Source organism: Perissodus microlepis, chromosome 9, assembly GCF_051167445.1.
Source record: "Perissodus microlepis isolate ML-2025 ecotype Zambia chromosome 9, ASM5116744v1, whole genome shotgun sequence".
NCBI classification, from domain to species: domain Eukaryota; kingdom Metazoa; phylum Chordata; class Actinopteri; order Cichliformes; family Cichlidae; genus Perissodus; species Perissodus microlepis.
Genome location: NC_140469.1, coordinates 32,154,752 through 32,178,966, shown reverse-complemented (window position 1 = coordinate 32,178,966; position 24,215 = coordinate 32,154,752). Strand labels below are relative to the sequence as shown.

Below are 24,215 nucleotides of genomic sequence, written 5' to 3'. Positions count from 1 at the left end.
GATAGGCTGAGTTAACTTTCAGTCAAAGTGAACACATTTTAAAATCATGTCAAGCTCTGCTATCTCACATGCTAATTTTCAAATGCCAGATTTTAGTAGGAGCATAAAGAAGTGTTCAGTGGGAACGCAGAGGCACGATCAAACTGTGACAGGAGGCAGAAACACTTAGTATTGTTGTTTTATAACACTTAATACTTCTTGATAGGTTCAGTTACACTCGTCTGGGTGCCGGAGTTTCTGCTTTACTGTATTAAACTCTTACAAAGCTAAAGTTTGAACCGGCCCAACAGAACCACAGATATATTCTTTTTCATTCATGTTATAATCTGATGTCACCCACTGAGTTGTAGCTGGCACCTACAGTTAGCACATAGCATGTAGCCTTTGCCAGTTAGCTAATTTATCACAATGTTTGCAAAACCACCACCTGTGCTTAATGGTCCAGCTTGCCCACTAAACCCATAAGTTAGCAGTAACATACTGGTCTTCCTAGAAGTTCAGCTTGAGTCTTCCAGGTACAGACATATACTTGGTTGACAGTCTGACAACTGCGGCTAATTACTGCGATGATAGTGAATAAAAAGATGATCCTAGAGAGGTCGAGCGGGGAATTCTTGATAAAATGACAAAGGGAAGAAGGAAGAGGAAACACTTATGGAAATGTTTGGACATTTACTTTAGGAAAAATGGGAAATAAATGCAGTGATTTATTGCAAACATGCAAGCATACACGGAAAAATAGTATCTAAGGCAAAAACAGAGTTTGTAGTAATTCTACCTTGATGCTTAAAAGTCAGTATTCTTTATGAACACCTTTATTCTTCAGCTCAGTCTGAACTCTGTCAGGTTACCACTTCAGTCATGCTGGCGTCCGGCTCTGGGGAGGTCAGTTCATGACTGACAGAGTTCCTCTGTCTGTTTCTATCCAGATGTGCTTTCACTGCACTGGCAGTGTGTTTGGATCAGTATCATGCTGAAACATGAAGCTGCTGATAATCAGATGTCTCCAGATGTTCCTGAATGGTGGCTCAGATTCTGATGTAACTTTTCTGAGTTCATAATTCATCAGTTTATCAAAGATCTCCAACACCACTGACTGACCTGCAGCTGAAGGCCTTGCACTTCTTCTTCTGTACAGTTTTCTCAGAGTAGGATACACTGCACGCCATATGCCAAGTTTCCAGCCAACAGCTCTTTGGGAGTCACCTTGTTGGTGCAAAAATACTATTTTATGTCCATTTAAAAATGAAAAACAAAACAAATGTTTTGTTTGTGACCTGCTTTTGAGCTTAAAGATACAAAACTCGGCTCTTTGGTTAGTCATCTGTTATGTTAGGACACAACACTGGTTCATTTCTTGAATTAGGAGTCTTCTTCTCCCTGAAAGATTCATAGGTCAGATGTAGTGGTTCAACAAACCCAAAAGCCCTTCCTCTGAAAACGGTGGAGTTTAAAGAAATTAGGCGTGGTTCACATGGTGGTAGTAACTTGTAAAGCTGTAAAGGCTAATGCAGGTTTAACAGAAACATGCTGCCATCAAGACGACGTCTGTTTCATGGCATCTTGTTCGGTAAGGTTCAGCAGGATGAAGTAAAACCACTCATAATCATTGGTGGTCTGAACTTTCTGATTTTCTGTTAACATCTGTGAACATACAAAGATCGGAAACATAATCCAGCTCCTGCTTCTGAACCCTTTCCAATCGTAGCCCGACCTCACCAAAAAAGAAAGAAGAGCGTTCAAAGCTCTGACATGCAACCCATCATTACTCTAACCTTCCAGAAGAAAACAGAGAATGAGGGGAGGTGGGCCAGAATCAGGTGAAGACAGAAGGGGACTCCCCGCTGTCTGAAAGCCCTCCACCAGCTGCTGCCTATAATTATCCTGCCATCACTGCTATATTTAACCGCACCTCCCTGCAGAAGACACGAAGCCTTCATCAGCCACTGGGCGCGCTTGGTTTTCACCTCTCAAAGGTGTCAAAATTTAATGTGAAGTAAAAACACTTGAGATGAGATAGGAAGGAGTTTGAAACCTGCCACCGGCCCAGCTCGAGGTTCAGGCTGGAGCAGATGTGCAGCTTGGAACCTCTGAAAATCGTTAGGTAGAAGGACCGGAAAAATGGTGAGAAACTGGCCAATGTTCAAAGAACCTGGAAGGCCTTCGGAAACCTGAAGAACTGTTGTTCTGTCCGGCTCCTTCTTAGCACGGGTCATAAATAAGCTGAAGCCCTGACGAGAGGCTGGGAAACCATTCATACAGCAGGAAGCGCTGTGTTCTGGAGCCTCGCTGGTCAGGCTACACGATAATCGACGGGTCCAACATGGCGGACTTTCAGCTCGCTGAGGTGCTCCACCTGAAGCGTCACTGACTGTTACAGCTGCGGATGAAGCGGACTCGTCGGGGTCTCTGCTGCATCCATGCGGCCGGCTGAGATCCAGGACGTGGAATCACCCGAGAGCCCACTTCAGTTTTACATTTCAGATTCAGAGCATCCTCGCTGTGCTGTCCACGTGTTCGGCTTCTTCACTCGGCAGCACGTCTTCAGACGCTCATTTAGACTTTATTCATGCTGTCGCACTGTCATACCCATATTTATATGTAATCTTTAAATAGTTCAAAGATTATAGTTAAAACACTCTGAGGCATTTTTAGACTAAAATTCAGCGGCCTTATCACGGACTGGAATCTGCTGAAGCACAGTTTGAATGCACTTTTACTTAATAACGTTATAATCAAATGAATCAAATAATAACATCATGGATATGATTGTCTTTAATGAGCACTGTGTTTGAGGCCTTTGACCATCAGAAACTATTTTCAGGATTTATTTCCATCAAATATTCAGATTGTTGTGATGATGAGCGAGTGAGAAACTGAGGGACAGATTATTGACCCGTCACCACTGCCCCCTGCTGGGCATTAGGAAAGACTGCAGCCAGTGCATTCATACCTCCAGGTGTTTAAACATGGATCAGTATCAGCTGTGAAAACAGGTCCAGATGTTTGTGTGAAGCTTTATTAAGAGGCCGGCTCAGAAAACAGACACATGAAGACGCAGAGGTTCAAACATCATAATTTAATGCTAATTCAGCTACAGCACAGTCTAAACAACAACTTCACGGTTCATGCAGGATCAACATCTACAGCAACATCTGGCCCGTTCCCTGCGACAAGCGCCACCAAGACCGTGGCAGTTCACCTCAGGGCAGCGGCGCGCGAGGCGAACCCGAGCCCAGCTTATCGGCCTACTCCTTCTAACACAACAAAACAACCAACACGGACACGTGGTACCATCGTTACGAATCAGAATGAAGATAAAAAGCTTGACGAGGTCCTTTAAATTATCGCCAGCTTGTCCAAACACACAAACATTGGAATCCATTTCCGGAATGGCGTCATCTGAAAATTAGGCAATAAAATAATTAGCATAGCAACCTGTACATGTCAGCTTGTACCTCATTATTATTTTTAAGCAGTAGAAAAAACAGCATTTTGGTTTTCAGGTGGATCTCATTGTAACAAATACAAAAAGTGTTTAAAGAAAGTTTCTCTAAGGAGACGTGACGTTTGACCCTGTGAGACGTAGCACAAAGTTAAAAACAAAAAACACGCCTGAGATACGAGTCGGCTCATATCTGAGGGGCACGGGGCTCCGGTGGTCCCTGATAATCCTGTAGTCCCGCTGCACAGCGCCCCCTGGACAGTTAAGGCGGTACAACACATGCGTGACAAAGTAAACAAAGAAAAACAAGAGAAGTTGGCCAAACGTGAGCAGCAGTGCATCATGGGAATTCTCAACATGGCAACGTCCACAACACGCGTTCATTAAACCTTCAAAGTGGGTTTCTTCTGCTCCTTTCCAGCTCCACCTGTTTGTTATTACACCGCCAGCATAGCTTTGCATGATTCACAGTTCAAAATCATCCTCATTTATCTGATTCTGCCCTTCATGCAGAGCCTCGCTGCCTCCAGCTGAAATCAGCTGCTTTCCCTTCAAGGCCTCCTTTTTGTTTCTTTTTCCGATTGGCCAAAGTCAGGAAGCCTGCTGAGGGGCAGTATGAGCAGAACAGCTCTTCTTCATCACGTCTGTCGCTTTCACAGAGAAGATTTAAAAGGATAGAAACGTGGCGCACACAGATCTGACTGGGAACCATATTTCCAGATAAACGCTGATATGAAGCTGATAAGAAAATAACATTTTTAGGGAAGATTCACAGTTTTGACTGAATTTTAAAAGCTGCTTTGGTCTAATTAACCGAGCAGTCTGAGTGAAAACCTCCACACCCGAGTCCTGTTAGTTCTGTCTCCCAGTTCTCCCCATTTTAGTCCATGTTGTCATGACGATATGATGCCAAATGTCTGGATTATTAAAGCGTCCTTCACAGACAGCAGAAAACATGGACGCAGCTTCCAGCTTCCTGCTCAGAAAAATGAATAAACCTGGATTCTATCTAAAGGCCACCAGATGGCGACAGCTGCTGCTACAAAGGCCTTGTCTGACCTTTGACCTCTGTAAGACTCTCCTGCTCGGTCACTAAATAAAAATGAACTGACTGTTTTGTAAATCTCATTTACGCCACATTTCTAAAAGGAGGATTATATGTGGAAGGGAACTGCATGCTCATTGGCTGGCATCAATCACAAGTCGTTAGCCGATGAGCATGCAGTTCATAGTAGCTACGTCCATGTTTTACAGCTTTAATGAACAAATTCAGCCAATCACAGAACAAAGATTTAACAAAAAATTAATTCGCAGTGAAACGGTCATGTGACAGCTTCAGTCACATGACCACTTCACTTCAGAACAGTTCTTCCAGCCATGGCTTTAGCTGCTCCTGCACCTCATCACTTCAGGACATTTCGAGTGTGTAGTTTCAGTCCGAGTGTTCACAGCAGCTGGAAATCACGTGACCAGAAGCTCTTCTTCCATTAGTGCCGACTCCGATCGGCTCGCCTCGTTTTCTGGGTTCCACCTAATGTGCGTTGGGTCGAATCTCCCGTCAGGTCATTAATATGTGGCACGAACGCCACAAAGGTGGACATGTTTCAGCAGAGATGAATCCACAGATCAGCACGTGCGTGCACACCAGAGCCAATCAGGATGAGGGTCGCTGTGTGGGCGGGAGGAAGACGGACGAGAAGCGCAGCTGTAGCAGGAATGGGCTCTAACGTGGCCGAAAAACTAAAAAGGAGGCGCTCCTGCTGTGCGTCTCACCGGGCGAAAACTGAGACAATCGTCACTGTTTGCGGTGTGGACGTCCGGAGCGACGATACAATCAGAGAAATAAAGTTTCCACAGTGTTTCAGAGTCTGAGAGGACGGCAGCAGCACGGCCGCGTCTCCACAAACTGAAAACCACCTGCAGACGGGAAGCCAAAGGAATGAAAGGTGGAAAATAAGGCCCCTCAGTAATGTCGGGTTATTCCAAAAAACGAGGGAAAATAAGAAGAGGCACCAAAAAGTCGAGATATCAAAAATGCAGTCTGTGGTACGAAAGGTCGGACTTGTCGAATTTTATAAAAAACAAGATGGAAAATTAAAAAAATCATTGAAAAAAGAAAGAGCAGCTACATCATCCGGGACGACGTTCCTGACGGGAAGTGCCCGAGATGCTGCTTCTGCCTCCGACCACGCTTTGTCTTGTTGCACCGCCTGTAGGACACAACAGGAAGTGCACGTCAACATCAACATTACACTCAGCTTTTATCAGTAAATGTAACAATGATCTGCTTCACGTGCCCCCTGTAACTCTGAGGGGTCGGGCGGTGACGCGGAGAAGAAAAAACTAATCAAGCTGATCGGGAATATTTTCATTTCCCAGCTTCCCAGCTAATGTAAAGTTAGATCATGTGATCATCTTTAACCGCCAATAGGAGTGTTTCTCTTACAGCAGTGACCCTGCAGATTCCTGGTGTGTGCAAAACTACAAAAACCTCTGTCACCTCTTCTCTTTGTGTACAATGACAATAAAGCGCTGTTCTATTCTATTCTATTAGATGTGGGATGGGGATAAACTCCAGGCTTTCAGAGGTCCAGTTATTGACTGTTAGATGTTTTTTTATTGGAAAATGTCTGCCTCACTTTAAGTGAAATCACGTCAGCACTGGTGTTCTGTGCTGATAACGTTTTTTACAGCGTGAGGTAAAGCGATGAAGCGGCTGAGCACGTGGAGGCATCACAGGCAGCCTGCTGATGTTTCTCCATCACTCACCACCAAAGGAGAAAAAGGTGGGCCTGGTGCTGGTTTCAGCAGGAGCGTATCAGGACTGCATGTGGAGACGTGGTCTGCACGTCTGGGCGGCACTTTGAACCTGACAGACTTGAACCACGTCTGCTGGAGGAGCCAATTTTTATAAAATAATACCGGATCTGTTTCTCAGACGTGCCAGTTTGTTTTTTCTTCACAGCTCTGGACGGCTGGTGGTGAAACTCTGCTCATTACAGGGAGTGCAGAATTATTAGGCAAATGAGTATTTTGTCCACATCATCCTCTTCATGCATGTTGTCTTACTCCAAGCTGTATAGGCTCGAAAGCCTACTACCAATTAAGCATATTAGGTGATGTGCATCTCTGTAATGAGAAGGGGTGTGGTCTAATGACATCAACACCCTATATCAGGTGTGCACAATTATTAGGCAACGTCCTTTCCTTTGGCAAAATGGGTCAAAAGAAGGACTTGACAGGCTCAGAAAAGTCAAAAATAGTGAGATATCTTGCAGAGGGATGCAGCAGTCTCAAAATTGCAAAGCTTCTGAAGCGTGATCATCGAACAATCAAGCGTTTCATTCAAAATAGTCAACAGGGTCGCAAGAAGCGTGTGGAAAAACCAAGGCGCAAAATAACTGCCCATGAACTGAGAAAAGTCAAGCGTGCAGCTGCCAAGATGCCACTTGCCACCAGTTTGGCCATATTTCAGAGCTGCAACATCACTGGAGTGCCCAAAAGCACAAGGTGTGCAATACTCAGAGACATGGCCAAGGTAAGAAAGGCTGAAAGACGACCACCACTGAACAAGACACACAAGCTGAAACGTCAAGACTGGGCCAAGAAATATCTCAAGACTGATTTTTCTAAGGTTTTATGGACTGATGAAATGAGAGTGAGTCTTGATGGGCCAGATGGATGGGCCCGTGGCTGGATTGGTAAAGGGCAGAGAGCTCCAGTCCGACTCAGACGCCAGCAAGGTGGAGGTGGAGTACTGGTTTGGGCTGGTATCATCAAAGATGAGCTTGTGGGGCCTTTTCGGGTTGAGGATGGAGTCAAGCTCAACTCCCAGTCCTACTGCCAGTTTCTGGAAGACACCTTCTTCAAGCAGTGGTACAGGAAGAAGTCTGCATCCTTCAAGAAAAACATGATTTTCATGCAGGACAATGCTCCATCACACGCGTCCAAGTACTCCACAGCGTGGCTGGCAAGAAAGGGTATAAAAGAAGAAAAACTAATGACATGGCCTCCTTGTTCACCTGATCTGAACCCCATTGAGAACCTGTGGTCCATCATCAAATGTGAGATTTACAAGGAGGGAAAACAGTACACCTCTCTGAACAGTGTCTGGGAGGCTGTGGTTGCTGCTGCACGCAGTGTTGATGGTGAACAGATCAAAACACTGACAGAATCCATGGATGGCAGGCTTTTGAGTGTCCTTGCAAAGAAAGGTGGCTATATTGGTCGCTGATTTGTTTTTGTTTTGTTTTTGAATGTCAGAAATGTATATTTGTGAATGTGGAGATGTTATATTGGTTTCACTGGTAAAAATAAATAATTGAAATGGGTATATATTTGTTTTTTGTTAAGTTGCCTAATAATTCTGCACAGTAATAGTCACCTGCACACACAGATATCCCCCTAAAATAGCTAAAACTAAAAACAAACTAAAAACTACTTCCAAAAACATTCAGCTTTGATATTAATGAGTTTTTTGGGTTCATTGAGAACATGGTTGTTGTTCAATAATAAAATTATTCCTCAAAAATACAACTTGCCTAATAATTCTGCACTCCCTGTAACGGTTTTATGGTGCTTTGCTTCATGACTGAGTGCTGCTGGGGTGTGAGCGCCCCCTGCTGGAGGGCTGAAAGCCAGGATTCGCAGCCTGGCACACACACACCTCCAAACTTTCCTCTGCGGTGAAAGGATTTCACACATTCTGGAAGCACTCGTGTTTCAGAAACCACAAAAATCATCGTTTACTGATTTAATGGCTCATTACTCACTCGGTGTGTAGCGAGGACCCTGATGTGATCCGTTCTTCAGGACTGTTACTGAGCCTGAAAGGTGTGTGTGTCTGTGTGTGTGTGTGTACCTGGTGAAGCACATGACCACGGCCACGATGACAGCAATCTGAACAGCTCCGATGATGGCGGCGATGAGGACGTAGTGCAGCTTCTGCCCGCTGGGCACCACGTACAGGATGTTAAAGTCCAGCAGCTGCTCACACTGCTGCCCCCCGTACGCATCCTCACACCTGACACACACACACACACACGCACAGACACACACAGAGTCAGCGTTACGCGTGGAAGTTTCACAGGAACATGTCGAGAACATTGCTCATGAATAAAAATAAAAACTCCACACTGACAACAAGAACTTGATGTTTGTGATTGATCATCCTCAGTGACACACACACACACACACACACACACGCACACACACAGACACACACGCACATGCACACGACGTTGTCTTTGTTCTGACAGCGAACACAGATCAAGATTTTCGTGTTGACAGAAAAACTTTAAATCTTTAAAAACACAAAAATCAGTAAAATCAAAAATCCGAGTTTCAGCTGTCAGACTTTTATTGTTGAAAGCTGTTGAAGCTCAACGATCTCAGATCCGCTCTGAGGATCAATCCAACATTTAAACCTTGAGCTCAGTTTCTCGTTTTAAACTTCATGAGAGAATTTGTCGTTTCTTTTTTCAGAGAACTGAAGTTTTTTGTTAGTTGTTCATTTGTCGGCTCCACTTTTAACATCGCAGGTCTTCTTTCAGCTGCTGAGTCAAAGTTTAAACATGAATGAACGCTCGGTGTGAACAACACACGCACACACCTGGGCAGGTGCACGAGGACAGAGGCGGGGCTTACCTGCAGGTGGGCAGGTTCTGTCTCATCTCACAGATACCGTGTTCGCAGAACTGGGAGTAGTCCTCTGGACAAGGGGCGGGGCTGTCCTCAAACCCCTCCCCCTCACCAGGCTTGGGGACAGCTGGAAGGAGAGAAGAAGAAATCTGTGCTTTAGGATTGGTGTTGCTGTGAGACAGGTGCGGGCACAGTTGGGGGCGGGGCTTGGCCGGGGGTGGGGCTTACCGTAGATTTCTGGCTTGGTTTTGATGCTGTCGTCTTTCCTGTTTTTATCTGAAACCACAGAAGAAGAAAAAGACGATGAGACCAGAGAAAGCGTCTAAAGCACCATCATCAGGACCACCAGGACAGGAGGTGAAATGAAGTGAGGCCTAGCATGAGATAAAGAAGGATTATTTTAAGCTGTGAATCATGCAAAGCTGCTCTAGCAGAGCTGCAGCTCTCCATCTATAACATCACATATGTGAGGAGAGATCTGCACGTCTCCGTGACTTTGAGCCTCAGACAGTAAAATGTTGAAAGTTTTTCATTCAGCTATAATTTGATAATGTGTGCAGGCTGAGTGTGTGTTCATGTTCATGTGCTGATTTCATGGGATCAGAATCAGATTACAGCTCGTTTCTGTTCAGACGGTCCATTCTTGTCTGAACGACGGTGAAATATTTATAAAAGGTGAGTTTCAGCACACGAATGAGATGAAGAGTCAACGTCCTCGATCACATTTAGTCCCCGAGTGAAACCCGACAGCGTCAGATTACAGAGAGCATCACTGATCTCAGTCCGATCAATGAGGCGTTACAGCGAGTGTGCGCACGCGTCCGGCTCACAGTGACTGATGAGAGCGAGCAGCGAGGAGAGAGGCTTAAATACAGGTCAGTGACTCACACACACACACACACACTGGTTTCCATATCTTAGTGAGGGCATCTTATTAACATAATGCTGACCCTCAGCCTGACCCTAACCCATCTGTAACCCTGACACTAAAACCACATGATGAGTCTCAAAAACAAACTCATCGGGCGTTTTGTCCCCATAAGGACTGTTGGTAGCGTTCTAATTTCTGGTCCCCACAAAGATATATAAACGTGTACTGATTCACTCACACACTGTTCTGGCCTCAGGGTGAAGCTCCGTCAGCGCTGCAGAGACGTTTGCTCGTCTCGTTGGTTCTGAACCGTTCACAGCTCTAATGTTCATGCGTTCATATTTAAAAAGCTACACAAAGATTACGCTCATGGTTAAATGTGTATCTGATGTGTTTTGTTGCGCCATGCAGTGTCTTTACTGAACAGCATCGGTCACACGGGAGCTTTTATTCTTCAGCACTCGTGTTTTAATCAAACACGTTTTTTTTTTCGATCGTAACATTTGAAACTGTGACGCTGGGTTTTTGGACGATTCTGAGATCTGCTGGTTGAACTCATAAAACCACACCTGTTAATCACTCCACTTTCATTAAAATGAACATCTGAATTATTTACTTAAAATCCAAAAATTCATTAAGAGTCATAATAACTGGAACGCAGGCTTCTAGAGTCGGCGTGTCAGATGTTTTTAACCTGGAACAACTCAGCTTATTTCAAACTCGAGCCGAGAAAACAGAAGGAAGTCCGAGTCAAAGAAGGAGAAGAAGAAGAATCAGTGACGAAAGAAAAAGACAAAGAAAACAAGGAAGATGAAGCAAGTGAACGTTTAACAGGAAGGAAAGAAGAGAAACAAGGGAAAAAAACAAGGAAGAAGATGAGCAGCAAAAAAAAACCCAAAAGGTGAATAAAAAATAAGAAGAAGAAAAAATAGAAAAGAGGAGGAAGAAAATTAGAAGTGAAGAAGAAATAATCTGTAAAGGAGAAGAAGAAAGTAAAAAATCTGAAGAAAGAAGGGGAGGAAAGGAGGAGAGAGAATAAAAGGCAAAAAGGGAAGAAAATGAAGAAGATGATAAAGGACGAAGAAGAAACAAAGTTAAAATAACAAATAAAGATGTAAATAAAGAAAAGGCGAAGAATAGAATAGAATAAAACTACATATACAAAGAAAAAGAAGGACAGATGGAAATGAGAGAAGGGGAGAAGAAGAGGAGGTGGAGGAGGAGGAGCAGGAGGTGGAGGAGGAGGAGCAGGAGGTGGAGGAGGAGGAGCAGGAGCAGGAGCAGGAGGAGGAGCAGGAGCAGGAGGAGGAGGTGGAGGAGGACAGAACAAAGAAGAGAAAATGTGGAGCAGGAGGTCGTGGCATTAAAATGAGACCAGCTGTTTGTTCAGCCAGCCGCGATAATCAGTGTGTGTGTGTGTGTGTGTGTGTGTGTGTGTGTGTGTGTGTGTGTGTGTGTGTTGAGATCATCATTCAAAATAAATGAACTGAGACGTTTTCCCTCCTGACTCTCATCTTCCTCCTCCTCTTCCTCCCTTAGCTCCACCCCCCTCCTCCATATTTCGTCCTCTCTCTCTCCTGCTGTGAGTAGATGATGATGATGATGATGAAGGTGATGAAGGTGATGGATGAAGGAGTGTTTGCTGTGTTGCTGTTACCATGGCAGCGTCCGACGTGCTTGATGTCGATCTTGAGCTGTTTGAGGCAGGACACCTCCCGGACGTGGCAGGGCGTGTCGTAGGTGACGCCGTCGCTGCCGCACACCGGGTTGTCGTTGTGGCCGTTGCAAACGATGTTACACATGCAGCTGGATATACAGACACACACACATGCTCGTTCAGGCTCACTCCTAACACTAAGTGTGTGTGTGTGTGTGTGCGTGCTCACATCATATCCTCAGAGTCTTCATCACACTCGGCTCCAAACTTGCAGTTCCCACATTTGGAGGTCTTTTTCCCGCGGCCGGAGCCTTCGTCATCTGCAGACACACAAACGCCGCTCAGCTCGTCTGCTTAAAAACACTCAGAAACAAACCAGAGCAAACATGAAGCTGTTTACCTCCATCTCCAGATCCTGATCCAGCATCTGAGACACACACACACACGCACACACACACACACGCACACACACACACGTTCTGAGGTTAGTGTCACTGGCTACAGGAAGTTGCCAGAGTCTTTATGAAGACGAGCATCACACAGATAGCTGCCAATCAGTGCTCAGTAACATCCGATTAAAACCCTTGAATTTCACCAAACCTGGAGCTCCGCCTTCCTGGATGCTCTGTTACTACGGTAACCTCAAAGCAGCCATATTATTGGTCACATGATGTTATTAAAAGTGCTCTAAAGGGCTCCAACAGCACAAACACGGTCAAGGTGTGTCACCATGCATCTGTCAGTCAAAGAGGCCACGCCCCTAAGAAAGCTAACATTAAGCCTTTAAACATTTTAACATGGAAGTCTATTGGGGCTGACTCACTGCTGCCTCTGCTGGACGTTAGAGGAACTGCAGCTTTTCCTGGTGGCTGTTTTCATTCTCTAGCTATGTCCCAGTTCAGCAACCGCACACTTCGTAGTGCGCATTTGTAGACCGATTACGTCATAGCGACGCAACGAAGGGTGTCCCAATTCGAAGTGTACTCCAAATGCGGTCGACAAATGCGCAGTTCATTTCCCCAAATTAGAAGTGTGGTCCGGTGTAGACTTCATGGCCCCACATATCCCACAGTTCATAGCGCGGCGGTGGGTGTGGATATTTTTTTCGGAAAAAAACGGCGGACGGCTGAAGCGGGGCGGCCGAAGAGTGAACTGTCAAAAGTAAGTACTGAATATTGTGTCACTTATTTATGTGCAAATGTTTAATAGTGAAGAACATTAAAACATTACTGTTGGCCACATGTCGGCAAAGTTATGTGACATTAGTGATCACGGCACAAGCAGGATTCACTGCACTGCTAATGTTAGCTATGTTATATTGCTGCCTCTGCTCGGTGGTGTCGAGCCAAACGGACTTTAACGTGTGTTTGAACGAGCTGACGGTTCACTCGTTAAGCTGAAAGAAAGATGCTTTAACCACAGCAGTCACACATGTGTCCACTGCACCATCTGGGAACTCTTCTTGTTTAGCACTCGTAATAACACAAACACTAAATCCTGCTTCTCTGGTGCTGTTGTGTAGCAGTGTGTACACCTGAGACTGTCACCTGTCTGTCTGTCCTGCACTCTCTCTCTGTTTCTTTCTCTCTGATTGTGTAATAAAAGTATGAACATGTGTTTATAAGTTACACTTGTGTTTGAATCCTGCAGCTTATCACACATTTGATTTGCATGTGTGACGACTGCAAGTGTCCAGAGTGAGGACAGACTGAGGGACCCACTGCTGCACATCATCTGTGAGGCTTTGCACCCCTGATGATCCACCAGGACAAACTCAGCAGTGTGTGAGGAAGAGGAGGAGGAAGAGCCAGCAGCAGCTGACAGATGGAGAGAATAGACAGACTGTTCCCTGTTTGTGAAGGACTGCTAGGAAAGTTTAATACCAAGTTTAATATTTTTTTTGACCCTTTCTCAGATTACAGGACTTTGATTTAGACTCTGGGGTTACCTGTGACTGTGTCATGTGTCCACCTGTTCACACATTAATCACAGCGAGCGTCTGAAACCTGAAGTGTGCTTATTATAAGAAGCAGTGACAGGGTAAAGACGAGGGTGAGTTACCGTGGTAACAGGGTCCCTCTGACACGATGTTGATGGCTCTCTGTTTCTTGCACGCCGCTCTCCTCAGGAAACACTCGTTCTGGTACGTGTCTCCGTTGGAGCCGCACACGGGGACGTACTTCTTATTGCACTGAAACACAAAGTAACTTTAAACACAGCCGATCACAGCACTCAGACACACACAGGACTCTGAGGGAGCCTGAAGGTAACACCTCATTCATGATGCAGGCAGGCTCGCTGCTGATTAGTCAGTGCGCTCCGGTCTAACCAAATTCAAAAATCTGTGCACAATGCCAAAGATAGCACAGTTAGCATTTTAAAGAGCTGTTAGCTGAAACGTGTCTGCAGCGTGTGCTTAAAAAAAGAAGCGCGAGGTACAGAAACTACAGCATCTGAAATGCTTTTAGGAAAGAGGGGCACCGACACAGCACCAGCAGCGGCCATGTTGGCTCCATTTTCAGCCCAACTTCACGTTTACTCAGAATCTCCTCCAGGCCAGCTGAGACCATCTCACTGAGCTCATTCTGTAAAACAATGTGCACCCCGCTGTGTGACCAGCTCACAATGATCAGAAGCTTTAATAACATCAGCAGCTGTAACACACACATAAAAAAAGCTGTGATTGGTTTCATTCAGCAAGCATTTAATAGCACTGTGGAGACTACACCTGAGTACTGCAGCCTGTAGGGGGCGCCAAGGTGTAGAAGTGTGTGTGTGTAACTCACGTGGAACTGACAGACACACTTGATGTCGGCGCCATTCTCACGGCAGGTTCCTCCAAAGCGACACGTCCCGGTGTCGCACACGCGCAGGTCGCTTTTCTTCTCTGACAAATCTGGAAAAAAACAAAGCGGATCATTCTTACATCACAGTTATCGTCCAGCGATTTCAACTAAACAAAACTTTGCATGAAATAAAAGTGGTCAGTCTGCGGGATAAACCCAGTCCTGATTCAGCAGCATTGGTTCAGCTCTGAGCTCTGTCCTGCTGACTGGTCTGAGCTTCAGCTGTGAGATGCATGGCTGGTATACAGAGGAGCTCACGGTCCACTCAGATCATCAATGACGATGATCACTTAATCGCCGACAGTGAACAGAATTCAAAGAGAAACAGGCTCAGGTGCTGCTACAGCTGATTGAACAGGTGACACCAAAGGTCAGGCTGGTTTGAGTCCCCTCCCTCACTCTGTGTCTCTACTGTGCTCACATGAAGGCTGACGATGCCAAAAAGAAAAGGACGAGAGAGTCTGTCTGTGATGGGGGCGTGTTTGTGAGCGCACACTTTAAGCTCCGCACACAGCTGTAAAGTTTTAAACATGTTAGATTAAAGGTATCAGACTGAGCAGCACAGGATCCCTCCTCTGAGGAGCACCACCCCACGTGCCCCCAACCACCCCCAACCACCACCACCAGCTGTGGAGATATTTCAGTTTGTGGCTAAAACACACACACACACACACACACAGAGTGGGAAACTCTGACAAAACAATACAGCTCCACTGACAAACACACACACACTATTATCCAGGGTAGTAATTTCCTGATGGCAGCTGATTGGTCGGCAGCCCACAGGCTGGCCAATTAGAGCTTGTAATTACAGAGGCCGTGACCTCAGCTCCCCTGTAATTAGTAAATACCACAGTGTGCTGAGCCAGCCACATCAACCTGCTGACACACACACACACACACACACAATAACAAAAACAGTGTGTTCTCCCAGGATGCGCTGTGTGTGTGTGTGTGTGTGTGTGTGTGTGTGTGTGTGTGTGTGTGTGTTGTTAAAATGACTGTCTGAGAGCCAGAGTTACGTTGTAGTAAACTCTGCAGTCTCTCTGAGTTCAGCAGCAGCTCCATCATAGTTTACTGGTTTTTCTTCCTTTACTGGTCTCACGCTGAGTGGAGCCACATCATTGGTCCACTCTTTAAGACGTGAACTCAGAACGAGCGTGCGCTAACAGGAACTAGCAGTCAGATCTGGGTCCTGCCCGAAGCCTCGGCCTCAGCGTCTTCAACGCTGCCATCTTGGTGATTTTCAAACGGGACTTGAAGAGCGAGGGGCGGAGCTGACTGTGGAAACAATGATCTCATTGGCTAACAACATGGCAATGAGTGCAGCATCTATAATCTGTCGTTCTAACACTAAGAAGAAACGGCCATCCATGGAGCTGCCACAGGCACAGACAGGTACACGGGCCTGTGTTAATGAACGGGCGTGACATCATTTTGTCTTCTGGCAGCTGATTGGTCCCTTAGACTGAAGCCAGGGTCCTTCATCAGGTGATCACAGTCAAACACACACGCACACATACACGCGCATCAGTTGCATCATCAAGTGTTTGCAGCTTGTTTATGGAGTCGGTGTCTGCAGGGACCAGTCGGGAGGCTCTGTGGGAGTCACAGCGGGTAACCCCGCCCCCACGGACGACAACCTGCACACAGGTGTTAGTGGAAGGAGAGTGTGAGGAGAACGACAGCAGCAGGAGCAGAGAGGGCCGTCTGCACATTTCTGCTGGAAACAAAGCTCAGCGTGCAGACGCCTGCAGACAGCAAACATGTGCTCAGTGTTGCCTCTTTCCTCTAAGATTCTATAACAGAATGAAACAATAGTGCCAGTTATAAATAAAGACAATAAATTGAATGAATTACAAAACGCTCATTTTATTTCTATTAGATCTGAAAATGTTGTGTAACACTACAACCTGAAACGACAAATAGACGCGTTGGCCTGTACAGGAGGTAAAGAAAGAAATTTAAGAACAGCTGTGAGATGGAATCACCAAAGTAAACTGGACCTGGGCTTGTTGCAGGGATGCAAGTAGGGATTAAAACCGCAGGATGAATGGTTACCGGTGCTGGAAATGCAAGCGCTTGATGCAGTGTTTTGATTTTGCTGCCACTCGTACCCACAATGCAATGCTGGTTTTGATGGTGTTTAGTTGTGCGTGTTTGTATGCCGTGTTGTGTTTGCTGCATTTTTAACGTGCTGTTGTGCAGCTGCTAACTCGGTCAGGTCCCTGTTGTACGAGCTTTGATGTCAGCGGGACTAAAATGAGCATCAATCATTCATAAAGTCACATGTTTGTAAGGAAAGACCTTCAGACCTCTGTGAGGAACAGCTGAGGGCAGGTGGGGGGACGGACTCGAGCCTCCAGGTGAGCTTCAGTTTGTGCTTCAGCTCGTAACCAGGAACCATTAAAGAGTCGCGCTGACTTCCACAGAGGTGCAGGTTGGTGTTAGGAACGCCTCCAGCAGTCAGTTTGATGTTCCTCATCACAGAGTTTGTCCTGACCGAGTGAGACGCAGACAGACTAACCCTCAGCCTGTCGCTGGCTGCATCGTCTCCACACCAACAGCAGTAAAACACACCTCACTTACTTCAAAGGAAACACTCTCCTTTAACTCTGAGGTGAAGCCGGCGTCTCCAGGACAACCGCTAAAGGTCGACCTGTGGCCTGATCACGGGTTAAACCGCCCTCCACCCTCCGTCCCCACCTCACTGCTCTCGTTAACTTCCTGCTGTCGGAGCGAGTCAGGAGCTCATAAAAGACGAGCTGAGGCGGGGTGGTGCGCCGGGAGAACATCAGTGACGGAGCTCAGGTTTAAAAAAAACCTTCAGAGCTTCTAAAAGTAGAACTCAAAGAGTTTTGATTCTTTAGATCCTAAAAAAGTTCAAAGACTTATTTCAGCTCCAGGTTTCTACTTTTAGAGGAGAAAAGTTCAAAATGAGTTCGTGTCTGCACACAAACACCAGCTCACTGATCTGATCAAACATGTTTTAGATGGGAGGAACACATAGGGACTATTTTCAGCGGCGGATTAATCCACTATATGTGCTCTAACGAGTATTTGGAGCAGCAGGAGTGGAAGAGATGGAGAATGAAGTCTACTCATGTCTGAGCTGCACACTCATCACTAGGGATGGGTATCGAAACCCGGTTCTTGTTGAGAACCGGTTCCCACTGTTTCAACTCCTTGGGATTGTTTGCCATTTTTACAAACGATTCCCTTATCGATTCCAGTCGCCCCGAATGACGTCACCACGTTGCGGAGCGTCATTTACCTGGCAGGAAACACGGCGCCTAAGCGGCTCAAACGCTCAAAAGTTTGGTTATACTTTACGAGAACGGATGACAACAGGGCAACTTGCAATACTTGCAAAGTAGATACTTCATTTAAGGGAGGAAACACTACGAACATACAAAAGCATTTGCTCACAAAACACGCGATGACCTTAAATGAATGTCGTGTTTTTAATTCCGCTCCGGACTCGTGAATCTCAGCCCAGCAGCAGCGGTAACGTTTGCACGTCCTCTCCCGTTAATGCGGCAGGTAAATAATCAACTAACAGTGCATATTATGTTAGCGCGATCTGCCTTATTACAAAACCTGCCATCACTGTGCATTTAGGTGACCGTGATGAGAGACAGAGTCTGGCTCAGATGCTGGCAGTTCTCGCTGCAGTTTACCGGTAGCGTCTCCTTTCAGGCCAGGATAGACGAATGTCACCGAGCAGTGACTCAGTTTGTGGTCAAAGGCTTGCAGCCATTTGCTACAGCAGATGATTTTCAGTAAGTGAATGTGTTTAATTGTAGGCAGGGACATTACTGGATATTCTTGTGTAATTGCTACAGAATAATTTATGTTATACTTTGTTATTGCTACAGAAGAATATTTATTTTATTATTTTACATTTACTATTTTTTTCCCCTGGGGACCCTGTGACGCCCCATTGAAGAGCCGTAGGCTGGATCTCTTAAGATCTCACTGTTGGGTTTGTAAGGCCATGTTACTCCTAAATTTCTATCTTGTTCGAAGAGAAGATATAAAACAAAGTTCTAAGCTAATTGACCTTAGTGTTCTCCTTTTTTAAAAAGAATCGATAAAGAATCGAATCGTTAAACAGAATCGAAACTGGAATCGGAATCGTGAAAATCTTATCAATACCCATCCCTACTCATCACACACCACCCGTCCATCATCATCCACCCTCTGCTTATCTGAAGTCACGGTGGCACAGCTGGACAGCAGAGCCTCGAAGTCTCAGCAGGTTCTGGATCGACCCTGGGATCTCCTCCTAGTTTGGGGTGCCCAGAACACCTCCAAAAGGAGGCACTCAGGAGGCGTTGTATTCAGATCAACATAAACTAGAAGTTCCCTCCAGATGTGCGAGCTGCTCCTCCTCCTCCAGGTGAGGGCTCGTCTCAGTATCACCTGCTGCCGCTGCACCAAACCACCGCTCCACCTGCTGCTGCACCATTTTCCAGCTGTTACATTGTTGCTGTAGCCAGCTGTTACATTGTTGCTGTAGCCAGCTGTTACATTGTTGCTGTAACCAGCTGTTACATTGTTGCTGTAGCCAGCTGTTACATTGTTGCTGTAGCCAGCTGTTACAGCAACACTTCCTCTGCATCTCCTGAATGAACTGATGAATCGTTTACTCTGTGATGATCTTTCAAAACTGCTGGTGATGCCCTCAAATGTCAAACACACAAAAGCAGCGATGTTTTCCCACTGAGTGAAGGATCTGCACTGTAACACACACAGAACTGAAATGTGTGTGAAATCAAGAAAATGCAGAAAAACACCCTGAAACTTCCACAGCACTCCACTCCATCCTCACTTCCTCTGAAGCGTTTTACGAGCCACAGCTCGTTATCGTTCGTCAGGAGATGAATCAGCTGCTCGTTTCTCACGTTGACATGAACCTCCTACACCTCCTGACAGCACGGACCTCTATCAGCACTGCAAACAACAAGGTGTTCAGCAGGTCTGACCACGGTCCATCCACCTCACGACTCCAGGACCGGACCTGCCTCAGTCTCGCCTTCACTGAGCTGTGGAGTCCACCACAGGAACGGTGTTGGTCTCTTCAGCTAAATTATCCAATCATAACACCTGTGTGAGGGGTTAATGTTTACATTTGCATTATTAGGGGCGTGGCCACGCTGACAGGTGTGAGCACAACAGCCTCTGTCAGCGTCAGCTGGTGATGGCTGATAAGTTAAACCAGAGTTCACAAACCAACCACGGTGGTTTGTCCATCTTCTATTTACAGTCTGTGGCCTACCCGCTGTCTGGAGGCCAGATTGCTGAGAAACGCAGACGGAGCAGCTACACAACCCAGCTCCATCACTGAGCCTCGCCCTGCTCCACCCTGTAATTAACCCTGAAATAGAACCTGGTTAAAGTGAGGGGTGGTCACACACACACACACACACACACACACACACACACAGGAGAGCAACATGGCTGCAGCTTCAGCAGGTGAAACATCTGTTCAGCATCCTCCCGCCCATTACATCACAGCTCAGGTGTACTACAGGTACTGACACACCGACGGAAACACAAATACGAGAAAGGCTGGGTCACACTGCTCCGACCTCTGACCCTCCACAGAGCCCCTCAAGTGTAAGCAGGCTGTGAGCGAGCTCACCTGGGCAGTCTTCGGCCCTCCCGGGGCCGCAGTCCACACCGCTGCGGTGGAACGAGCTCCGGACGGCGGGGAGAACCAGCAGCACCAGCAGGCAGCAGAAGCAGGAGACCCGGAGCTCTGGAGCCATGATGGAGGACGGAGGGGGGATAACGGGGGAGGCTGGTGTGCGCGCAGGGAGGTGGATGAACACAAAGAGACACAAACTGGAGTAAAAGAATCTGTCGTGTTTTTCTGGGTCCTCCTTCACTAAGTCCTCACAGCACAAATCCACGCAGCGGGTTCTGATCCACGCACAGCTCACAGATTCCGTCCATGTGCTCCTCACCTCGGCTCTCAGAAATACGGAGCAGGGCTGCAGCTCGATCCCGGGATAACAAAGCCGAGCAGGGCCCGGGGCTTCACAGCCGACCCCCACACCTCCTCCACCCCTACAGCCCGGACTCTGCCTCCATCCCCCAGCCCCGCTGCCTCGCACTCAAACCGGCGGGGAGAGCCGCGGACACACGAATCCAGGTAGAAGTGCCAGCGGCCTCTGAGCAGCATCCAGGCCGGGGCGCAGAGAGGGTGGAGCGTGGACGGATGAGGGTGGTTCGGCGGCTCGATCGGTCGCGACTTTTTTTGTCCTCCTGGTCTTTCTCCACGGAATCACACATTAACAAAGGCCTGCGTCACGTGACCTGCAGGAGACCACTCCCACTCACTCCCTCTCACACACACACACACACACACAGACACACACAGAGGTATCCCTGCATGCTTTGCATCTGACCTAATCTCACCGACAATAATAATAATAATAATAATAATAATAATAATAATGATAACTGCGTCACAGCCGCTTCATGACTGAGTGGAAGTGTCTTCATGTCCGCAGATACCCCCCTCCCACCCCCACCATAAATCACAGCATTGAGCGCGTTCACATGCTGACCTGATGGTGGCGCTGCACATTATAGGGGAGATCAACCCACAGCAGCAGCTTCCTCAGGTGTGTGAGGGCAGAGATTGCTCGGTAGGTGGAGTATTTTCCCCATGATCGGAAGGTCGGGGGTTCAAATCCACCGAACGGTTCCTCTGAGGGGCCCTTGAGCAAGGTACGGTCTGTATACAGAATCAGGTGAGCACAGGGGTGTCCAACATATGGCCCAGGGGCCAGAATCGGCCCAGCAGACGCACTTTGACCTGTATTTTTATCAACTTTACAGCTCGTCCTACTGATGAAGACCCCCACAGGCTTTCATAGTAAAAGTAACAGAAGTTCCTTCTTTTTAACGTGTCCACTGTAAAATAAATAAACAAATAAACAAATGTTTATTCACCAAAACATTCTCTCTAAAGTGCCAACAAAGTGTTTCTGTAATTTTATGTTTATTTTTTAGAGCAGTGCTGACGCAGTAACACATACAGCTGAGCTGCCCTCCTTCCACTGGGATATCGCAGGGACTGAACCTGAACTCGTTTCCACTGACAGAAAGGGTCCAGATGAAAGTTACAGGGCTAAAAAACACATTTAAGCTTTGATCAAAACTACGAACAAATCTATTTTATGCCTCGTCTGAGAGTCTCAGCCTAAGGACGAGTCTCTGCCCGAGCAGCAGGTTCAAATCTGTGAGGCAGAGGAGCAGAAACAGCATCAGCACTCTGCATGTTTGATCTGTTTCTGATAAATCACTGCAGGAAACTCCAAAAAGTGCATTCTGGGTAAACATTCAAGGCTCATGCCAGCAGGTGGGACATGATGACTACCTTTGACTTCCAGCTGAGTGTCCTTCTTCCAAAATCATTTTGTGGCTGTTAGCTTTAAAATGTGGAACAACAGCGTGTGTTCTTTGCTACAGACTGGGAGCTTTGATTAAAAACTTCTGGTTCTGAAGGAGTTCCTGTAAATGTTTGAAGGATCAGAGCTTCTGCCTGTGACTGAAGTTTAGAGAGAAACTTACAGCAGCTGAATGATCTTCTTCAGAGGTAACGATGCTGGAAAAGTGAATGAACAGAACCACCTCTGTGTCCTCTCAGGTTCCCTAACTCTGAATATTGACTGCAGGGCTCATGATCATGGTGTAACCTTCACAACAGCAGGGGGCGCTGCCGCCTGCAGGAACGAGACAGACCTGCTCCTTCAGACATAAATAATGATCCTGTTTAAAACTACAGAGGGTCAAACCGAAGGCTTTACTTTGACTGAAGGAGGCTGTAAGTGACTGAAGTCAAAGTTTATTTATAAAGCACATTTAAGAGAGTAGTGTAGATCAAAGTGCTTCACAATAAAACCGCAGTGCGGGCAGAACAAAGAACAAGTTCTACTTAAAATTGCATTTACATGGTGTAGTGCAGGCCGAATGAAAGTCCACTTGAAGCATCGTTTTAAAGAGGAAACAACGTCTGCGAGAACAAAGTCGGATTTTCACTTTTTTGTTTATTTAACATGTGACTTAAAATCCTATTATTATTTATTATGAACATTTTTGGCTAAGACTGATGTAAAAACTCTAAAAATAGTAATAAGTAAGTAATAATAACTCCTATTATTATTATCAGCAGTAGCAGTGTGACAGATCCACTGGTGTACACAGCTTCAGTGTGTCATTGTGGATGGTGGAGGACTGTGGGCTCAGCCTGCTCCTGTTAGACTGAATGAACTGTTTCTATAATCTGGCTCTCTCTCACAGCGCTCGGTGGCTGCACATCTGCAGATGTTCTGCTGTCGTCGGGCTCTTGGTCAGAGCCAGCAGCCCTGCACGGCCTCGCTTTGTGGGCAGTTTGTCTTATTGTGCGTGATGAGGAACACGCAGGTCTTTAGAAATGATTCGTGCAGCACCATAAATCTTCTTCTGAGGTGTGAAAGTTGTGATCAGTGCAGCTTCGCCCCAGCCGAACCTTCCTGACGAGAGCAGACTGGAGCTAACCCACGGGCCCCTCCTCACACGGGACTCTGCAGGGCTTAAAACGGGGCGTCATCTCCAGAGACACCTTGTGTTCAGCGGTGAGATGATGTGAGGCCTGTGCCGAGAACACGCTGGAACATCAGTAAAGTGAACGAGACGCTGGCAGCACTGACCTGAGACGCTCCTCAGTCAGCAGGCTGGGAGTGTGAGCGTTAGACGGAGGCTCGCAGACACACACGGACTGATCTTCAGCTCATTAACATGACAAAGTGCAGCTTTTCTCTGAGTGTGAGCTCGGCGTTTAGCCCGAGGACACATGCTTTCACACGCTGTACAGAGTACATTTAATCCTCCTCCTCAGGTCGGCATGTTTTCTCTAAGCCATCTGGGCTCATTAGTTTACCCTCCGCGCTCCTCCTCCATTCCCAGCCTCCTCTCCGCTTCCTGTGTTTCCCTTCCTCCTCCTATTCCTCCTTCCCTTCCTCCCTTAGTGATTTGAAGTTAAACTCTCTTTGAAGAGAAACTAACAGAGTGATGCTGTGCCCTTTGACCCTGCGTAAACATTCATTCATCATATAATTATTTCATCCTTCATACATGAGCATGTACCGAAACCAGCAAAGGTAAAGCTGGGGTGAGGAGAACGCTCCAAAAGACCACAGAGTGCCACTCCTGAAACTGAGGCTACACAGACTCACAAAACTGGACAAGAGAAGGCGGAAAAAGCTCTCAGTTTAGTGTGGATCCATCCTGCCAGTATCAGTGTCCACGCTGCTGCTGGTGTGATGCTGTGGGAAGATTTTCCGAGCACACTTTGGGCTTCATCATCATTGAACTCCACAGCTTACCTCCGTGTTACTGCTGCAGGATGACACTGAGGCAGTTCACTCCACAGTCACAGGTCTCAGTCCAACAGCAGCTTTGGGACCGAACGGGAGATTCTCATCATGGATGCTGTGTGATGATGTCATCCTGTCAACATGGAGCAAAAGCACTGAGAAATGTTTCCAGCACCAGTACCAGCAAAGCGTACCTAATAAAGTGGCTGTGAGTGTATACAGATATTCATCTGGTGGCCAGAAGTGAAAACACAAACCCTGAATGACTGAAGGAGTCGCGGGAGGTGCACTTTGATTACATCACTGATGTGGACGGGTCACACCTGTAGATAAAAGATGAAGTCTGCATTTTACAGCCTCAGCGTTTCGTCTGCAGGAGAGAAAA

At 46.6% G+C, this 24,215-nt stretch overlaps 1 protein-coding gene across 1 annotated transcript; it reads right to left on the bottom strand.

The window, feature by feature from the left end:
* Positions 1-3,064: 3,064 nt before the first annotated feature.
* On the bottom strand, positions 3,065-20,952 carry LOC146380877 (tomoregulin-1-like). Its single transcript, XM_084940323.1, has 10 exons — positions 20,107-20,952; positions 14,400-14,509; positions 13,675-13,804; positions 12,014-12,040; positions 11,843-11,933; positions 11,614-11,762; positions 9,314-9,361; positions 9,092-9,212; positions 8,307-8,468; positions 3,065-5,655 (listed from the first exon to the last, which is right to left on the bottom strand). The coding sequence occupies exons 1-10, from the start codon at positions 20,231-20,233 to the stop codon at positions 5,571-5,573; spliced, it is 1,050 nt and encodes a 349-aa protein (XP_084796449.1). The 5' UTR covers positions 20,234-20,952; the 3' UTR covers positions 3,065-5,570.
* Positions 20,953-24,215: the final 3,263 nt, after the last annotated feature.

Coding starts and splice junctions, on each gene's coding strand:
- LOC146380877 (XM_084940323.1), bottom strand. CDS start 20,233: ATGGCTCCAGAGCTCCGGGTCTCCTGCTTCTGCTGCCTGCTGGTGCTG. Junction 12,041..13,674: donor AGAGGGACCCTGTTACCACG/GTAACTCACCCT, acceptor TGTGTGTCTCAG/ATGCTGGATCAGGATCTGGA. Junction 11,763..11,842: donor GAAGACTCTGAGGATATGAT/GTGAGCACGCAC, acceptor CTGTATATCCAG/CTGCATGTGTAACATCGTTT.